Source organism: Pteropus vampyrus, unplaced genomic scaffold (assembly GCF_000151845.1).
Source record: "Pteropus vampyrus isolate Shadow unplaced genomic scaffold, Pvam_2.0 Scaffold39, whole genome shotgun sequence".
NCBI lineage: Eukaryota > Metazoa > Chordata > Mammalia > Chiroptera > Pteropodidae > Pteropus > Pteropus vampyrus.
In genome coordinates, this window is record NW_011888820.1 from 3,424,757 (window position 1) to 3,446,065 (window position 21,309).

General features: G+C 32.4%; 1 protein-coding gene across 2 annotated transcripts in view; it reads right to left on the bottom strand.

The window, feature by feature from the left end:
• DTWD2 (DTW domain containing 2) overlaps positions 1-21,309 on the bottom strand; it is a 94,833-nt gene that overhangs the window by 67,864 nt on the left and 5,660 nt on the right. For both annotated transcript variants that reach the window (XM_011358268.2, XM_011358267.2), the window contains exons 2-4: positions 7,124-7,214; positions 3,162-3,256; positions 776-968 (exon numbers count right to left, since the gene is read on the bottom strand). In XM_011358268.2, the coding sequence (XP_011356570.1) occupies positions 776-968; positions 3,162-3,256; positions 7,124-7,214 (379 nt within the window). The remainder of the gene's footprint in view (positions 1-775; positions 969-3,161; positions 3,257-7,123; positions 7,215-21,309) is intronic.

Here is a 21,309-nt window from a genome sequence, read left to right on the forward strand (position 1 = left end):
TACCATTTTTAAAGAGACCAGGGGCAGGTGGTTTTGCCAATGAAATCCATCTAATTTTTAAGGAGCAAGGAATTTTAATATTATTTAAACTATTCCAGGCCATAGAAAAATGTTAAAATCTTTCCTATTTATTTGGCGAAGTTAACATTATCTTAGTACCCAAGCCTGATACTAAAAGTAAAAAAATTATATAAATTATAATTCAACACCACTAAACAAAATATAAGCTTCAGCAATATATCAAAAGGATAATATGACCAAGTTCATTCCAGGAACACAAGAATGGTTTAGTACTAGGAAATGTATCATCATCATTAATTACATCAATAAGTTGAAGGATAAATCATATGGTTATAATAATGAATCACAAAAAAGTATTTCATAAAAATTCAGTCGTTCCTAATAAGAACAAGGTAATTTAGTTACCAAATGAAAATTTTTAAACATAACACTTCTTAATGAAAAATTAATACTCATAGAAATAATTAATCCTTAGACTTCTCTGATTAAATGTCTGAGAAACCCTTAATATAGTAAAATGTCGAAACTATGGTGAAGTTTGACAGTGGGAACTGAGAAAGACAAATTTGAAATTTTCTATACATATATCTCAAACACATACACACACATAAACATATACACATCTATGTATACATTCACATATGTAAATACCATCAAATTCATATATAAAATGTATGTGTATCCCCTCACAGACAACATATACAACATAATTATACATTTGTATTTATTCTACTATGGTAAAATATTAGTTTACCTGTTTGGGCAGTCTGAACAAGGAATTCTTATAGAAAATGTCCTTAGCCTGGCTCCATGTACCATCAATGATGATGATTGTAGAAGGATATATAGGAGAATCTAATATAAATTCTTCTAAATTAGCAGCTTCATCCCCTGGATATAATATTAATGTACCAGACTTCCGACAAACAGTTGAAAGTTCAGGATCTCTAAAAGTATTTTTTAAAAAAATCTTTATTAGCTTGTGTGGGAACAAAAAGTTTTATTACTCTTAGTGAATTTCATTCAAAAATACATGTTAAAGCATTTCAGCACTAGAGGTGTAATAAAATGAGATGGCCCCTATCTGCAGGAAACAAAACCTTGAGGGGGAAAGAGACAAGTTAAAGCATCAATTAAAAACAATAAATGGCATCTTCTTCAAACCAATAAATAGCATCTACAAAAATGTACAGGTAATATCATATTTAACAATGTTCCTTGAGATGTGGATCAAGGCAGAGACGTTGGCTTTCACCACTCCTAATACACAATGTACTAAAGGTCTCAATTATTGCAATAAGACAAGAAAAAGAAATAAAATACATAAAGATCAGAAAAGAAGATATATAAATGACCCTATTCGACTGGATAATGCTACTTACCCAGAAAGTCCTAGGGAATCTAAAAAACAATTTATAAAACTAACATATGAATTTAGAAAGTCAATGGATACAGGGTTGATATGCAAAACCCAATTGTTTTCTTATATACTAGAGGCAAAAAACTGTAGGTAAGTATTTAAATTCCATTTACAAAGGATACTAAAAGTAATGTCTTGTAATCATTACCCCATGGTTACATCATATACTCTAACAAAAGCCTAGCTTAATCATTCAATTATAAGATTAATATTAAATTAATAATCATAATCAGCTTTAGTTTAAAATCTATCAGTGAATAATAATTTACTGAGTAAGGACTATATCAGGCAAAAAAACTAAACTACTTAATATAATAGACTCAAAGTGGGTGGACTATTTGGCAAGTGTCAAGCTTGTCATCCCCAAGCACATTCATGGAGGGGTTAGATGGCCAAATATCAGGAATGACCTAGATAGTTTCCATTTCTATCACCACAGATGCTCATCACTTTGCAACAAAATAACCTAGATCAAGCTGGCAGATCAAGTGGATCCACTTGTACATATGCATCCACCCAAGAATTATAGAGAAACTATCATAATAAAGAGCATCTGTGTGAAAAAAGGGTCACCGTGTAAATGATGTGGCTGCTCCCCATGAGCAGAGCTCTGGATCTCACTTCTATTCCTCAACAAAATGGCAAAATTCCTAACAGCAGCACCAAACCCTAAGCAAATCTCTCCTCTGAGAGGGCAAGGTAATGCAAAATTTGAAACATAAAATTCTATATGAGAAAAGTGTGCCTAGCCAACAGTTTCATTAGAGAAGGAAAATAAAAAAGATTATATAAAGCTCTAACATGATTTTATTTTCATAATATGAAGCTAAATAATAAAGGAAGCTAAAATAATAAAGGAAGGAAAATGTTTGCTCATTTCCCTAGGCTTAGTGCTAGTACTGGTCTAGAATGTTCATAAGTGAACTGAAAAATAAATTTCCATATTTTCAAAAGAATTTAAATTTTGCATCTAAAAATATATTTAACTGTGCAGACAAAATCAAAGTAATTTGTGAAGACTTTGTGAATGGGCAGAAAAGCAACAAATGTGCTTCAAAGGTAAGAAAAGACTTATAGAAAATGTAAATGTATATACAGTATATATTTTTATGAAAATGGGTGAAATAAGATCTTAATGTGAAATAAGATCCAAGAATATCACAGAACTGTCAGTGAAGATATCAACTAATGGGCCACTGCACATAAAAATACTAGACCTCATCAAAAAGAATACAACAGGAGAAGACATATATATGAGATGCCTATAACTAGAATACTAAATATAGTTCTTTAGTCACTACCTTAGGAAAGCCTTAATGGGCTAGAAATGGATAGATGTTTATTTATATAAATGTACGACATATGTAATTATTAAAAAAGAAAAGAAAACTGAACTAAATCGACTACAAGCACCCTACCATCTTGGACTAAAATGAAATACACAGTAAATATATATACCTTTTAGGCCCAATAATATATTAATATGGGATTCAGATAATGCTATCATTCCTTTGTTTATTCCATTTTGGCCTGTTTTGAGGGCAGGGTGTTTTTCTTTGTTTTGCTTTGTCTTGTATTATTTTGAGAGAAGGCACAAACTGAATGTGTTGACCACTTCCAATATACCATGTTCTAGGTCTAATGAATAAGTTGAAGGAAACCATTTTTAAAGATCTATGTAGAAGAAAATTATTTTAAATTGCCCTAAAAGTTAATTTACCTTTCTTCACTGAAGCGACGACCAATTTTCACTTTACATTTGTCCTGGGGTAGGCATGCTGTTAGTAAAGGAACTGTCCGCAACACTTTGTTTTCCTTTAATTAAAAAAATAATTAAAATATAGGCTTTTAATTAGACATACTTTTTAAAACTTTATGATGAATATCTGATTTATAACATTATATAAAATTTTACTACAGAACACAATTTAATAAAAAGACTATAGTTTCTCTAATTTATCAATATTAAATAATACAAGTGTATATTTTTATCCTATTTGGGTATGTTTAGAGGTTTAGAGATCAAATAAGATAACATTAAATAATGGTTAAGATTATGAAAAAAGTAAATTTGTGTTTAATTAAATTGAAATCATTTATTCTAATCAACTCTTTATTTCAATAGTAATTACATTTTGTAGTATGTCAACTTGAAGAAAAGTGCCTAGATCTTTATGCCCGGAAAGCAAAGAAGTGTTCAAAAAAACAAAACATGGGGCACATCAAAGGAACACAGAAGTCAATCTTAAAGAGCTCCCAATGGCCAAACTGGAACAACCTGAGCAACAAAATAAGTAAGAGTACTTGGATTATAACCCAAAGTATAAAATATAGAGTCCAGATTGATATAAATAAATGACTGAATAAATAAATGGGAAGGAAGAGACAAATCTCTATAGAAGAATTCCAAGTAATAAATGTAAATACTCCTCACTCCAGGAGATGGAGCTTAATCTCTTCCTGACATTGAGTGTGGGCTGGATTTACGTCCTTACTACCAAAGAATAAACAGCATGGAAATGGAAAAACATAAAAACTTTAGAGTGAAAAAATCTGGTGACCATTTCTGTAAATTCCATTAACTATCATAAGTGGTTTTTTCAATGCTCTATCTTCCAACACTAAAAATGACTTTTCTTATTGTCACAAGAATTCTATCCTTAATCTCAGTAGAGCCAGGTGATTAGCTATTCTGCATTAGCCTCACATTTTTCTTGGTTATTTTGGTCTACAGGGCTCACCCTGGCTCTTCTCTGCTGGGAATGTCTTTCTTGATCAAATAAGTAATAGAGCCCCTCTCTAATCAGTTTACCTATACACAGTCCAATGTTATCTTTATCAATTTATATAATCCTGCTCGTATATATACTCATAGTGATAATTTGACTATTTTTTGTGTCTGCAGAAAAATGACAAAGTCTTTAATGAATATCAATATTACTTTCCTTTAGAAGTATCAGTTCCTTAGCAAATTAATATACAAAACAATAATGTTACATATGAATTTACTAGATTAAAAATAAATTTATAATTACACTGTGTTTATAACAGAAAAAAATTATACTAACAGTATTCAAACATCACAAACACATACACACACACCATTATTTAGGGATATTTCTGTGTTTACTTCTTTTGCTTTTGAGTCCCTGAAGTATTGATTAAAATAATATGTAAAAAATAAATTTAAAGATGCTGAGAGTAGTTAAATTGACCTTTCTAATGAAAAGTTGGAAAAGAAAATAGAAGAGTAAGAATTTGCTAAAATTTCAACTTTGAACATGCAGCAGGCTGAGGCACTGAGAGAACGTGAAAATAATGATTTGGAGCAGCTAATATATAAATGCGACTAGGAGGAGACAGGTAAGAAAGGAGTTTTAGGACATTTTACAATGTTTCATACTGTTTTCTTCTTTCTTGACCATCACCATAAGACTTTGACACATACTTAAATAGCTTTCCAAACTTTTATCAAAGTAACACATGGATATATGTTTTGTTTTGTTTTTTACACAAAAGTGTATGATGTTCCCAGATACTTCCTCCTATACCACTTATCAGAAGCAATCATTCTAACTCTTTTATCTGTATCTATTGGTAGTTATCTTCGTATTTCTAAATATGTGTTTTGCTATTTGATTTATCGATTTTAAATACTGTCTACAAACTACCATTTATTATCACCATAATAACTAACTTTAAACGTACATAATTCAAAGTATACTCTAGATAGATGATAGATGGATGGATGGATGGATGGCAAGGCAGGCAAGTAGACAGATAAATTTACTATTCACAATAAACCAGTAAAGAAGTACCTTTTATCATATCCATTTTACTAAAGATGAAAGTGAAGCACAGAGAATTTAACTTGCCCAGAGTTAGAGTTTACAGAGCCATTAAGGATTTAAACTCAAGCAATCTGGCTTCTGAGCCTTTACTCTTAACTACTGTACTTTATAGACACAGCCTCTCATAATATATGAGGATTCAGCTTTCTTACATCACTCCTTACCCTCACATCTTCTAATATTTTTAGTTAAATCAATAAACAGTGTTTACCTCATAATGGCTACATATATATTGTTTAACATAACCTTTCTTGTAAAGTTTTTTGTTATTTTTGAGATAACTGGTTTGTTTTCATCTTTAAGGAATTTTCTACATACATATAACTACTCTTTGAAATGTTCCATCATATCGCCACCACATCATCCATTCCATCAAGTTTTCTTTTTCCAAAGTCACCTCCTAGAGCCTATCCAAATAGTTTTCAATTACTTTTTAGAGGCAGTCATCAAATCAGCATAGTCTGTTATTGAAAACAGTGTACTGAGATTAAGAACAAGGCAGCTCAGTATTACTGAGCTAGATTAAGATTGGAAAATTCCTTGGGTGATAAGGAAAAACAAAATGGACATACTTGTATATACATAAAATATAACTGTATCATACACAATTATAAACTGATCACCTAAATTGTGAATTAACCATGGATGGATGAATGGAAGAAAGGAAGGATTTGACATTAAAACTGCCAAAAATCAATTGAAACACCTATATTTTAAAAGCTATCTTATGTCTGGAGGCACACAATAAAAAAAAAGGCACCATGCCATGTATACCACAAAATGAAAAGAGCATTCACCATCCAAAGTTGAGTTTTAGCCAAAACTGTTATGGCCAGTAAACTATCATTTTATGCAAATCTGAGCTGCACAGTGTTGTCAGTTTAAATGCAATAGCATAATGCTAGTGACCAAACTGTCATAATCCTGACCAAAGCATGTTGTTGTTAACGTTGAAAAAAAAGGGTGCCCAACAAATGAAATAGTTAACAATTTGTAATAAAATAATAAGTGTTTCATCATTTGAAAAAGAAGAAAAACAGATTAATACCTTTTACATTTTGTTAAAGTCTTCAAGAGGTATAGGCTTCAGAAAGTTTAAAAAAAATTAGTCCTTCAAAAACCTCATTCAATCTATGATGTCCTAAGTGCCTAAATGCTGGAATAGTTTTAACTTCAGTTTACACTGAACCCATTTTGTACTATGCACTGACTAGTTCTGTTTTAATTATAATTTGTGGTTCTCTATGACTTCCTTCACTCCCGTCTTCATTACTAAATCAAGAGTTATAAACACACATACATACCTACACATGCGTAACTGTCACTAATATAGGACAGTATTAATTAAAAACTCTTTCTATACAACATATATACTATAAAATATACATATTTGTTCTATTCATTTAAAAGACAAAAAAAATTTATATATTCATTTTATAACACTAAAATACTGAGCTACTTCTGTTTTAACAAGACATTAATGAACGTAAGCTATAATTAAAATTTTAAAAGCAATGATTTCTTAGTTCTTTACTCACAAAAATCTCAGTTTTTCTTCAGACAAAATTGTTGGAGTTATAAATTTCTACACTATTCAACAACATAGTTTTTTATGAAATAACACCATTTTATGAAATAATATAGTTTTTATGTCTCTCCAAAGCATATGATACTATACTATCATATATTATGTAAAAGAGAAAGCATTTACCATCCATTTATTTTCAGAAATGCTAAAGAGCTGAGAGGGATGAGTATGTTCATCTATGTGTTTCCTCTTGTATACTAATATTCTGTTTGAAATTGTGTACTTTACAAAAATTTTACTCACCTCTGCTGGATGCTGAATTATGTACAAGTGGGTAGAGACATGTAGAGGATACACTGGTAGAAATGGACACAAACACACTTTCTGAGGTCGGCTAAAGAGCAGAAAGAAAAAGAATGTCTGTAAATGTTTAAAATATAATGATATGACAATAACCTAAAACTTGAACATAATCCAACATCATTATATAAAGAGATTTGCTAAAGCTGCATTCTTTTCAAATGAAACACCAAGTATGAATTTAATCACTCAGACTTTACATATGAGAATTTGGAAAAAGATTCAAGTAAATTCTTTACCATCTATGTAGATCAAAGTATCGCAAATAATCTTGTCTTAGTTATCTTTAGTGGAAGAATACTCATAAGTCACCACCATGATCTTTTTATTCATGAAGCAACACTTCTACTAACTTGCATTCCAAATCGAGAACAGATCTTATGTCAAAGAGAAACCGGGCAACTTTTGTAAAATCCTCTGAAGCTGAAGGAAACAAGATAATGATAAAATATTAGAATATAATTGCCACCTAGAAGAGAGTTCTAATCAAACCTAGCCATCGAGCAATATGGAGAGCTTACCAATTGAGAGAAGAAACCCAAATGGGGGCCATCAAATTATATTTGGCTAGAATTATATCCACAGAGTATCTGCCCTATCCACAGTATATCTGCCTTTTTCCCTTTTGTTATTGTTTACTGTTGTTTTTGTTTTACTTCCTTTTTAGTGTTTTACTATTGTTCCAGTAACACTTATGTTCATTACAAAATTCAGATGGAATAAAAAGGTATACTTCCCATCTCAGTACTCCAACGTAGGGCACTCTTTTCCCTAAAGGCAACCAATGACCAGTTTCTTGTATGTCCTGAACTTTACCATTAAATCCTATATTTGATATGTGTATTTGTAACAGGAAATTTATCAAGCAGCCAGATATAGTATATATGGGAGTAAATTTTCACAACAGGTCACTATTACAGGCAAACGTTATATGCCATTACAATGGTATACAAGTGAATGTTACATTAAAGGGAATTCCCAACAGCATACTTACTACTACAAAACTGACTGCTATCAAGTCCTTCAATTTTACATATGCAGTTATAGCCTGAGGTAAGAAATGCTTATATAAATAAACCATGGAGTGAGTAAATTGGTTCAATTATATTTACCACCTCACTCTGCAAGAAACTATCAAATCTATGCTTCTCCTGAAGAAATTCACTAGATAACATCTTAGGAAGAGGTAGAAATGTGTTGTACAACATGACTCCACGCCCCTCTCCTCCACCAAACCTAGAGTAAATGATTGACCCAAAGAAAACCAACGCACTCATTTTCCAGTGACATCTGAAATGATTCGGTGACATTACGCTGCCCTACACTGGACTCCCTCTCAGGAGTGTTAGGGAGAGTCATTCATTGGTCACAAGAGGAATAAATACAAGTAAACAGAGAAGAGCACACACTGATACACACTGATTGATGGAACGAGATGTACTGACAAAGAGATCATGGGCTGAAATTGGAAAGGATTCCTCATTCAGTATAAGAATAAGGAGGATGAGGTACACTCAAATTCTAAAATTTTAAGTTTTGGCCTTTTTTTAATATGAAACTCTGTATATGACTGAAATGCACGATCAGATGTCAGTAAAATTATTTTTATAAAACGTAATTTAAGATCAGATGAAGACATTTAAAAAAATTCAGAATTTAGACTTTAATATCTATAAATTGCATGATTCTAAGAATATAAAAGAAGGCAAAAAAAAAAAAAATCAATGCACTAAGCAAGAAATAGCCACATGTCAACAGAACCAAAGAACTGCAAAATTCGACAAAGGAAACAAGCTGAGTGGAAGCTACAGACTTCTGTGGGTAGCAGAAAACTAGGTAAGTAAACCCTGAAAATAACATCTTTAGCTCACAACATATGTAGTGATCATAAAAGTCCTTAGTATGACAGGATAGTGCAAAGAACTACTCTGAATACTGCTAGCTCTGAGTTTCATGTATGACCAAATCATCTGTTCATCTGGGGAGGGGGAACCCTCAGTTACCTAGGATGGTAATTTTCTTACTGGAAAGACACCTTTGAACCTTAGGAATATTCAGAATTAAGTAATTTGGAGAATTGCACTTCCAGGATGATAGGAAAAGCTGCTTCACAGATCTACTCTACAGTGAAACAAGCAAAACTGACAAAACTATTTTAAAAAAATAACCATTTAAAGTCTCTGAAAATTGTCCTAAGGGCATATCCAAATAAAGAAACATTATTCAACAAAATCTACTAAAATTTGGTATTGGGACAGTTTGTGGCATTTGAGCCATAGCCCATTTCCTAGCTTGCCCCAACTCAGGTTGACAGAAGCTCCACTGCAGGTAGGTGTGGCCTAGGGAATGTAAGTCTCTCTCAACTCTTAATCAAGGCTTACGTATGCCACAGAGAAAGGTAGGTCATCAGCATTTCTCGATCTCTCCACCTTCAAGGTAAAGAGGCTAAATTCCTGGTAGTGTGGCTAAGAGAGCAGAGGCTCCCTTATCCCACCTATAAAACAAAAAGCAGAGGCTCCCTTAGCCTCCATCTATAAAACAAAAGCTTCATCACATCGCAATAGGCTGAGAATACTGGGGTCCCAAATGCCCTCACCCCAGTTCAGTGATAGGACACCAGAAAAAGCAAGCTAGTCTACAGTCATGCTACCCTGAACAAGCCCGATCCTATCCGATCTCGGAAGCTAAGCAAGGTCAGGCCTGGTTAGTACCTGGATGGAGGAGACCACCTAGGAAGACCACCCGCTGTAGGTGTAAAAAATTTTTAAAAAATAAAGGATTGTAAACTGACCGGGTCTTTGCAATCTGTGAGGTCGACCAAGGGTTGCCTCGCCTAAAATAAATAAATAAATAAAATAAAAATTTTAAAGGAAAAAAAAGAAAAAGAAAAAGCAAGCTAGCGGCAACTGCCCCAGCCTGTGCCTAGAACAGTGGCTCAAAGAGTTTATCCTGAAGAAGAGGCAAAGTATAAGAAAAGAGAGCTCTGAAGCTCTCCCCAAAGTAACTATCTGAAATATAATGTGAGGAAGTTCAAGCCTAAGGGTGCCCTCAAAAACAATAACTCCTCTTAATTTAATTAAGAACAACAAGCTAAATCATGGGTTATCTAGTTCATCAGAAAGAACCAGAGAAAAAGACAGTTAAGAAGAGCCTACCAGCAGTTAGAACAATCCTTAAAGAGGCTTGTTTTGACTTCAAAAATTATCCCTACCAAAATTTAATATCAGACCTATGAACAATTTATGCCTTGGGGCACAGTATCAAAACACGGAACAATCAGCTGGTAATTAGTGGAGCTTAAGAGGCAGGACACAATACCAAAAGAAGTCATTTTTAAGAAAAAGATCTAGAGAAGAGACAAAGAGAACCCTGCTAAAACCATTAGAATATTGGTGATGTTTGCACAATTCAATATAACAAAAACCTCTAAATTATACATTTTAAAAGGATGAATGTCATGCTATGTGAATTGTATCTTAATAGTTATTTTGAAAAATGTAAAATGCAATGGAAAAAGAATGTTCAACCTAATTAGAGGCATTTTATCACTATTTGACATATTTTGCTATTTGAAAGTGGGTTTCCTACCTACAATGTAAGCTACATGAGGTCTAGAACTTTGTCTACTTTTTTCACTTTTATATCCCAGCCTCTAGCACAGTAAGCTATCAATAAATACTGTTGAATACAAGAAGAAATACCTAAATGTCTTTTTCCTTCTAAGTAATTTCTTATCTCATTCCTTCATTTTCTTACATATCAAATATTGATCTCCACTTCCTCTCTAATACTCAAGCAATTAGTTTCTATTATAAATGAAATTCAGAATCTCACATATTTCTTTGTTATAATTTGTAATCATTCCAGTAAGTGACAGCAAATAAGAGGTGAAAATATTTAATTAAAAAAGCAGCTAAGCACTTTATGTGTAAAAACTGTAACTGTGACTCAAGCTAAAACTAATTGTTTTGGCTTATGCTTTGACATGCACATAAAACATCATTACCTATTTATTTTAAAGCACATCTCCTTTATTAACCTATGTCAAATTATAATTCCCTCAAACTAATAAAACCATAGTTCTTTAAAGTATTTTGCATTCCAATTGATCAAATTTATATTTAGCAAGTTAGTTTACAATATGAATTAGCACTTGTTACTTTAATAGCAATTTTTTCATACTTTCCTTCTCCACAATGGTCAGCATGCACTGCACTGGTAACTAGCTGTCCAAATGTCAAACCACCTTACCAAACTAGTGGATAGGTTCACAGTAAATGCTCTCCTCATACTAAAATCTTTCTCCAAAGAACAAAAAATCTCCCTACATCCAAACTTAACACTTAAATCTTAAATATTTCAAATCGATAATGAATTAAACTGTTTATAAATTCAGTAAAGTTCTATGCAAATATTTACTGTATACCTAACTATGTGCCAGACATTAGGCACTTGAGACAATAAAACGAAGGTTCCTGCTCTCATGGAGCTTATTTGTGCTCGCTGTGCCAGAAAGAATTTCTTAAAAGTTCCTTACTTTATATGAACTATTAAGGTTGACAGGGGGAAAAAATATCAGATAACTTATTATTTATAAATAATAAACATTCATTTTTAAGCAAAAATTAAACTACTTCTTGAATTTATATAGATCTGAAGAAGAAAAATTAGTATCTGAAAAAATATCAACTAGTCAATTGGGTATAGGTCAATTGGGTATGACTATTAAGATATGTCACTGACAATACGTCATTGTCTTGCTACGTGATCTTGAGCCCATAACAGGTTTTCAATTGCCTCTTTCATAAAACTAGTAACAAAGCACTCAGAAAGTTCTCGGGATAACTACTGAGTCACAGGCAAATGTTATAAAAATATAATCATTTATGACTATATTTTTCAGCTAATATATAACAGAATGTCAAAGTAAAAGCTGAGATTTTTCCCTTGTCCACATTCAAGATGCACTGCAAATGTATGATAAATACTGTTTTCCATCACTGGGGTTTATCTTCTTTAAAATCTATACAACCAAATTAATATTATGTTCTTAAAATATATATATGGAACTTTCAAATAATTTCCCTCAGGGAATGTTATAAGTTTTTTCTTCTTTTCTTATTAAGGATTATATGAATAAATATGTAGGCTTCCTGTCAGACTAAGATTAACTGGCTTCTGAAGTGAATGGTACAGTACAAGAATAATCTGTCACTCTGGGCATGCTATCTCTGACAGCCTATAAGCAAATGGAATTATATCTGACATATGACTAGAGATGCTAGGACCTACAAAAAAATCTTTCAAAAGTTTAATTAATATCCTATGTAATAGTCACTGAATGTGATTTTTCTCATAGTACTAATTTTAACCAAGAAAATCTCACACAGGCAAACTTTAAAGATTAGTAAACAGATTTACAAGAATTACTATTTTCAAAAGATTTCTTTTACCCACTAAAATAATGCAAATGTAGAACCCAGAAAAAAATAGTGCACTTCAAATACTCCAATACTCCACAAAATTTAGTCCCAGTATAGTGAAAAAGCAAAGAACAAAGAGTTTCACAGCCTTCAGTAGGTTAATTGAATAGAGACACTGCATAACACATAAAAATGCCAACAACTAATTTCAAAACAGGCTTTGAAAAACTACCACAGTGCCCTCTACTGTCACTTTAAATAAATAATCGGTAAAATAAACCTTAATTCTTAAATTTCTGAAACTATATTTGATATAACCAATTACAGAAGAAACAGCTCTTTGTTATTAATATAGTATAAGAAACTTTCATCTCATAAAGAAAAATAGCATCTATCCTGTCTGATGGCTTCAAGTATAAATAACAATAATATTCTCATATCCCTTAAAACTGTTGTTATCAATACACTATTCTAGTATATAACTACCTTTGGGAGTAGGGGAAGGATAGGTTTAGGAGGATAAAAAAAAAAAAATCACTGTTATAGAAGAGGAAGTAACTCTATAAAGAGAATAAATATCTTTAGATTAGATTTTCAGAGACCTGTGCCCCAGAAGACATGCCTAAAGCAGTGGTCTCCAAAATGGATTAGGAAAAATGACCCAATGGGGCACAAAAGGAAAATATTATCACTTCTATTTATAACTAAGCATTACTAATAATTCGTATACAGAATAACAATCCCTCCTAGGCGTGGTATATGAAATGATTATGCATCAGGATATGTGGTATCCTGATAAAAAAAGAGAAGTTCCATAACATGGAATGTTAACAATGGCACCCGCAAAGAAACTATATACAACCACCAAGAATCTATATTGATGAAAATATAATTACACAATCACAATGAACCTCAATGAATCACAATAAAGCGTATGACAGAGCTGTTTCTTACTCCTAGTTCAAACTTTTTATTAGTTTAAAAAATCTAATCAGATATGACAATAACTTTAAAAAGTAGAAATTATAAAGATTATTTGTATTGTGGATTCACATTTTACCATCATTAACAATGAACTTCACCATAAGTATATATCATGCCTCAAAATAATGGATAATGATAATGACCCCATCACAATTAGCAAGACTTTTTTTTTTTTTTTTTGACAGATCCTGCCTCAGGTTTATTTGTACACATAGCACAGGAGGACACCAGCCCCACGTAGACAGCAAGGGTCACACCATTCCTTCCATCCTCACATCAGCAGCCAGAGGGGGCATGACATTTTTAAATAGTTTATTTCACCATTATCTCTTCCTTTTTAATATCAATTTTTGTGTATGTTTTATGAGGTACATCATATATTAATATATAATGTATATAAGTAAATGTGTATTATATCTATTAGAATTATTACATCCTATATTTTTTAACCAACTATAGTACGTAATCAAAATAACAGAGATCACTGGCCTAGAGATAAACTTGTTTCTACTATCAGATCTATAATTAAGAAAATTTTTAGTATTATTATAATTAAAGAAGCCTTCAGAAGACTCAGACGCCTGGAAAACGAAAGCCTTGTGTACAGAGAGATGACTATATATGGCAACTATATAAAGTCCCTACAAAAACTGCAATGAGAAAGCGACAGATCAGCTAAGACTGAGGTGAGCAACTATACTGTTATGCTATTTACTTCTTTCTGTTCTATAAAAATGTAAGCAAAGATTAAAAATAGCAAACATCTTTCTTAATAGCAAATTAAGTTAATCACTCTTCTGCAAACTTATACTTTTAGAATTTGTCTTAAATATTAGTTGCTTAGCTATGTTCTCTCTCATGCTCAATTCACTATAAATTCTAGAGAAAACAATTTCTTAGTTATTTTTCTATGACCCAAGTTGTATACTTATTGGTTATTGGATACTGCAAAAATAATGATTGAATGAAGAAAGAATACCTACCCAATTTATCAAAGTGAGACTCTAGGTCCATGTGTAGCAGAATTCTATGCTCCTTATTCACTGGCCAACTAAAGGGAACAGGATGAATGTCCATCCTGACAAGCAAGGAGTCAAAGGTTTAAGTTGTTCCAAGGACTAGTTATCCCTCAGTAGAAATATTTTACAAAGAATAGCATAGATTAAAGGGACCATGTTACTAAGAAACATTTTCATTTTGTGTATTCTTTCCTTTTTCCCTTACCTGTATTTTAAAATATAGACTTTGTATAGCTGATATTTTTAAAAAGTATTTCTCCTAATTTTATATAAATGTCCATTTACATAAAAGAGCAAAGAAGAATTAAGAATTTTCTTTGTTATGATAAAGAAAATATGATAAGGTTTAAGTTAGTGTTACTTTACCACATAAGAGAATACAATAATGCTGTGAATAAGCCATTAATTTTGATGACCCTGAAAAAAATGTTTTTCATCAATGTAACATTTACTTGTATCAGAAAAGTGAGTACTTTTGAAAGCTCCAGGATGAAAATCTCCATCATGAAGCAATTTATTTATAGTGACTTGTAGCATTAACACACACAAATTTACTATAAAGAAGGCTAAAAAATGTCCTTAATCTCTGAATCTAGAAAAACTACCCCAACACGGGAGAAGCTAACAGCAAAATAGACCAATTTCATTAATAATAATGGTGATATTTCATGGGGGGAAATAAAAGAGGAAAGAGGGAGGAAAAAGAGGAAAAGAGGGGAAGGAGAAGGGAAAGGAGGAGAGAGGAAGAAAAAGAAGAGAATGAAGGAAAAAAGGTAAAGAGAAAGAAATTAACATTAACTGCACACTTTTTGTGTTAGAGGCACTATCCTAAACACTTTACCTTCATTTAATTCTCATAAAACCTGTCAAAGAGAGGGGTATTATTGCCTTAATTTATAGATGAAAAAAAACAAGGCTTAGCGGGGTTAAGTTTCTCAAGAGAAAACAGAGTTGGGGCTAGAACCCAGTTCTATCTAATTCCAAAATGTATGTCCTTAATCAAAACATATTGTTGATTCCACATAAGCATTTAATGTTCAATGAAAAGTTTTAACACATATTTCTAACTAGTTGCCCTTGGTCCCAAAAGGCCTAGCACTAGAATTAAAACATTTAGTGACAAATAAATTTAAGAGTCTGAAAGAGATAACCAAACAGCAAAAGGTCAAAGCCAAAACGTTCATAAAATTCTCCAGTATATACTCTATAAGAAATTAAGAATATGTGGTTAAAGACACAAGAAGAAATATGAAAAGGCCAACGCATAGGAATCTAATAGTATCACAGAGAACAGAGACAAAGTCAGAAGTTAGATGAAGAAACCATTCAAATTTGGAAGACAGCAGGAAGGATGAGAAATGGTTTGATGTAAAACATAGTATTTGACATGAACCTTGAAATAGAATTTTACACAGCAGAGATAAGAAGCATTTGTTACACAGAGAATAAAAGAACAAAGTCAGACAGTAAAACATAAAAAAAACACCCTGTCTGGGGGAATGGTTGGGGTAGCTGGATAAAGGGTTTGTGAAGGGTAGGGTAGAGAAAGAGACAAGCAGAACAGGCGGAGGTCTGATCTTCAGGGCTTTCGATGCCACGCTAGAGTCTGGACTCCATCTTTTACCTAAAATATAAGCATGGAAGGTCTCCAGGAAAGAAATAAAATACGCAGACCCAGGTGTTACAATTTAATTCACTTTGTTGAAAAGGAATTGGGTAGATGACAAAATGGAAGCTGGAAAACTACTTCAATTAGTACAGGGATATAAAAATTCAGGATAGAGCAATGGCATTGAGAAAAGCCAGGTACTAATGAGTAGTTTAAATACCCACCTCACTGTGAAACTCCAGGTAGTGGTTCCCTTCCACCTCTCTTCCTAAAACACACTATTCATATTATAATTACAATTGTCTTATATGTGTTTCTCCCTTTAAAGTTCCTTAATGGCAATAGCCAAGTTTCATTCATTTTAATACCCCCAGTACCTAACTTGGTGAAAGGCTCTAGTCACTGGTACCCTGGCCACAAAGCTATCTTAATATCCTTAAAATCTCACAATGAGTCCTAACATCTTCATAATATTCTTTGGTACCCTGGCCACAAAGCTATCTTAATATCCTTAAAATCTCACAATGAGTCCTAACATCTTCATCAGTTTCCTAGACATACAGTTAGGTCTAGGCGTATGTGGTAAATGTGGGTAGATGGTAGTTGTCATAAGGGGTTATGAGGAATTTCCACATGCTCCATTATATATTTCTGTAATGTATAATTTTTTATACTGATTATATACCACTTTTGTATTAAGAATATTTTCAAAAAGCTTTGAATAGATGCCACTTCAAAGTTTCTCCAGTAATTTGTGCTTTTCAAATCTTTTCACCAGTTTCTTATGACCATACTCACATAAGTTAGCTGATGATATGCTACAATGCCAGTCTTATCTCTTTAGTACATATAAGACAAAGTCAAAAATAATTATGAAAAGAAAAGATCAGGCATTATACTGGTTAATTAAATTAATAAATTAAATTAATGCTTTCCCTAATAGTTCTCCAGAATTACAAATTAAAATTAAATCAGTAACAGTGGTATGGGTTAGCAATTCTGACCCTAGTATACAGCTTTATGTGTATACTAGGCCTGAGCCAATAATATGCTATATTATGCTATAGATAATGCAATATGCTATATGCCATTGATAATGCTATAAATAGATATGTTACAGATAATGACAGCCAGGTCTCTCACTGCCAAAGAAAGAAGTTACAAAATAAAGAAAGGAGAAAGGCCAGAATGAACTGTGTTATTGAATGGAACTCATGGTATGCATGTACATATACTAGGCTATGTGTACACAGAGAGAGAGGAGAGAGACAGAGAGAAAGAGAAAGAGAGAAAAAGAGAGAGAGAGAAAGAGAGAGAGAGACTGACTCAGAAATACACATAGATGTAGACATATGCATGGGTTAGTATAGATATATAAATGTCCTATTTCTGTCCACTGATAAGATGGACATCTCAGTAACAATGAACACACCTAGAGCCCAGATTTTAGTTTCTAATATCATTTTCCAATAAACCATAGCTTCTTGGAGAAGTGGATAGGGAAAATACAGGGTGAGCCTGGACCATCTTATGGTACCAGAAAGTAAGTTCTCAAAAGAAGAACAAGCCTCTCAAAAGGGTCCAGGAGCCAACCTGAAAAGTTCCAAAGAGCCCAGAGGAACAATCTCAGCAACAAAATAAAAAACAATACTATTGGATTATATTCCAGAGAATAAAATAAATGTCCATAATTCCATAGACATAAATAAAATAAACAGGAAGAAACAGCTCTTCCATATAGAAAAATTCCAATCAATAATTGTAAAAATAATAGTCTAAATAGAAAAACACTATTAGAATACCACAGCAATAACAGTTATAGGCAAGATCGATCCACTGATGGATGCAAAACTTAGTAGGCAGAAATTTGAGAGAAAAAAGGATATCTTCATAATCTCAAAGTTACCCCACCCCAAGATATTTATTAATTGCAAAGGGGAAAAGAGTAACTTTACAATAGAAACACCCAGCAGACATCACTTTCACCAAGAGATCAGGGTTAATCTCACCAGGAATAAAGCATATCAACATCATGGACCTCTGTGCCAAGAAGGACACATCTTACTGTAGTTTCCACCAAAAATGAATAATCTCATTCTAATCATGGAGAAAACATGAGTCAAGCCCAAACTGAGAGACATTCTATAAAAATAAATGACCAGTACTCTTCAAAATTATCAAGACCATGAAAAATAAGAAAGCCCTGAGGAGCCATCACAAACTAGAGGAGACTAAGGAGATATAATAATTTATAAGGCCCTTGGTTAGATACTAGACCAGAGAAGGACATGAGAGGGAAAACTGATGAATTCTGAAACAGTTAATAGTGTTGTACCAATGTTCATTTCTTAATTTAGATTAACAGAATTTGTTGGGAGATAATTCTCCACAGGTCTTTTGCATTTCTGTATGTCATATGAGTGAGGCACTAACTACCCATTCTGGGCTACCTTTTCGAAGATGTTTGTATGGTGAAATGCGTTTGAAGACAGAGATAAATTCTCCTTTTGGAGCAAAGGGCAGGTTTGCTTGCAACTCATTATAAAAGATTCAAGAACCCTATACTCAGGGTTCTTGAGCGAAGACGTAAACCCACTGGGTGCACGGCATCCACCTAGGCTCCTCTGTGAAACTGCCACAGGACTTGGGGAAGAAGAGGAGAGCAAGGGAAAGCACAAAACATGAAGCTCACACCAGATGCTATGTCATGAGTAAAAAGTCTTTTAAAAGTCTTTGACCCAAGAACCTCACGTCTTTTGCCAGTATCCATGAAATTATATAGCAGGCTAACTTATCCATTTGCAAACAAGATAAAATCTCAGACCCTTTACATTTCATGATAGTAGTATTGTTATGTACAATAACCATATCGGTTTATTGGGTGAAGGGTATACGAGAACTCTCAGTACTATTTTTACAACTTTTGAGTAAATCTAAAATTAGTTTTAAATTCTATGAGAGGTAAACACACAATGTAAATATATATATATGCCTTACTGTTAAAACGTACAACTGAAACTTACCGGATTTCATTAACCAATGTCACCATTAAAAAAATTTAATTAATTAATTAGATTAGTGTTAAATAAAAATTAAACCAATCAATAGCCACATACCAACTCCTTCATTCCAAGAGAAAACAGTAGTAGTAGTAATAATAATAATAATGGAGTCATCATTGCCATTGTGTAATTTGTATGTATTACATTAGGTTGTCCTCTCGAAGAATTCATGATTTGTTGGGGGGTGGCATGGGAGAAATGGGTGAAGGGAGTCAAAAGGTACAAACTTTCAGTTATAAAATAAATAAGTCATGAGGAATTAATGTACAGCAAGACAACCATACTTAATATTACTGTATTGCATATTTGAAAGTTGCTGAGATCTTAGAAGTTCTCATTATAAGAAGAAAAAATATTTTGTAACTATGCAAGGTAAAGAATGTTAACTAGACTTATTGTGGTGATCATTCTTCAATGTACACAAATATCAAATCATATTGTACACCTTAAACTAATAAAAGGTTGCATGTCAATTACAACTCAATTTTTAAAAATTCATGATTTGCTAGAGCAATAATCATCACTGCGTTTTATCAGTGATTTCGTCTCTTTGGGGGTTTGCATTAAATGTTCAATTTCAAGCACATTAAGTTTTATATACATGTCTTGTCTGTTAACTACTTAAGTGACTTGTGCATCAGCAATTTTGTGGAGATACTAGAACTCTTGTATATTGCTGGTGGAAATGTAAAATGATTGCAGCTTCTATGGAAAACAGTTTGGCAATTCCAGAAAAAGTTAAAAATAAAACTACCACATGACCAAGCAATCCTACTCCTAGGTTTAGATCCAAAAGAGTTCAAAGCAGAACCTAGAATAAATATTTGTATACCAATGTTCATAGTAACACTATTCACAATAGCCAAAAGGTAGAAACAAACCAAGTTCCCATCAACAAATGGATGGATAATGGATAAACAACAGAACAGATAATGGATAAACAAAAATACTATATACATACAATTCAGCCACAAAAAGGAATGAAATTTTGATACACACTTTAACATGTATGGACTTTGAAAACATTCTAAGTGAAATGATAAACAAGAAAGATAAATACTGTATGATTATACAAAGTATCTGGAATAGGAAAATTCATAGAAACAAAAAGTAGAATAGAAATTACCAGGGGATGGGGTAAAGGGAAAGGGAAGTTATTATTTAAAGGGTACAGAGTTTATGTTCGGAATGTTTAAAAAGTTTTGGGTATAGACAGTAGTAATGATTACACAACATTATGAATGTATTTAATACCACTGAATTCCACACTTATAAATAGTGAAAATAATATTATGTTATGTATATAGTAACACATTTAAAAAAAAAGTTAGCCTGCCAAGTAACATGTTCACGTAAACAAACAGATTAGACACATTTCTATCAGGTGAATCTCTCTAACCCTTAGCGAGGAGACTCATTCAATCCCTTTGCATTTTTTTTTTTGAGTAATCATGTAAAATATCTACTTATTTCACTACTTTCTCTTTCCTCACAACCTTTCCACTAGGCTTCTAAACAAAGAAAAATAAAAAAACGAGCAAACAAAAAACTCAATGGAGGTAAAAAAATAATAAATTCCTGCCAGTAATAGCTTCGAATTTGCCTTTCAACAAAAAAGTGAGGAGCCGCTAATAGAAATGAAAAGCTGACTATAGGCAAATAAAGAATTCAGGAGATAAAAGCTTGATCTTAAAAAAAAGACAATAATTAAAATTGTTCATCCCAAAATAATTAAAAGTAGCCCTGAACAAAGGAAAATGAAAAAAAATCTATGGACTAAAAGAAGGCAAAGAAAGACCTCATTGGAGGTATTTATTATATGCAATAGGAAAACAAAGGCAGTCATACTGTTCATTTCATATAATTCATTATTATGTGGTGTACTAATAAAATATGAAAGCTAAAGCAGCTCTACCTCTTACTAGTCACGTGACCTTGAGAGTCTATTAAAAAGGGAATAACTATTTAAATCACAAAGCTGTCTTACGTATTGAATAAAAATATCTTATAAAAGCACTTTGTAACCTGTAAA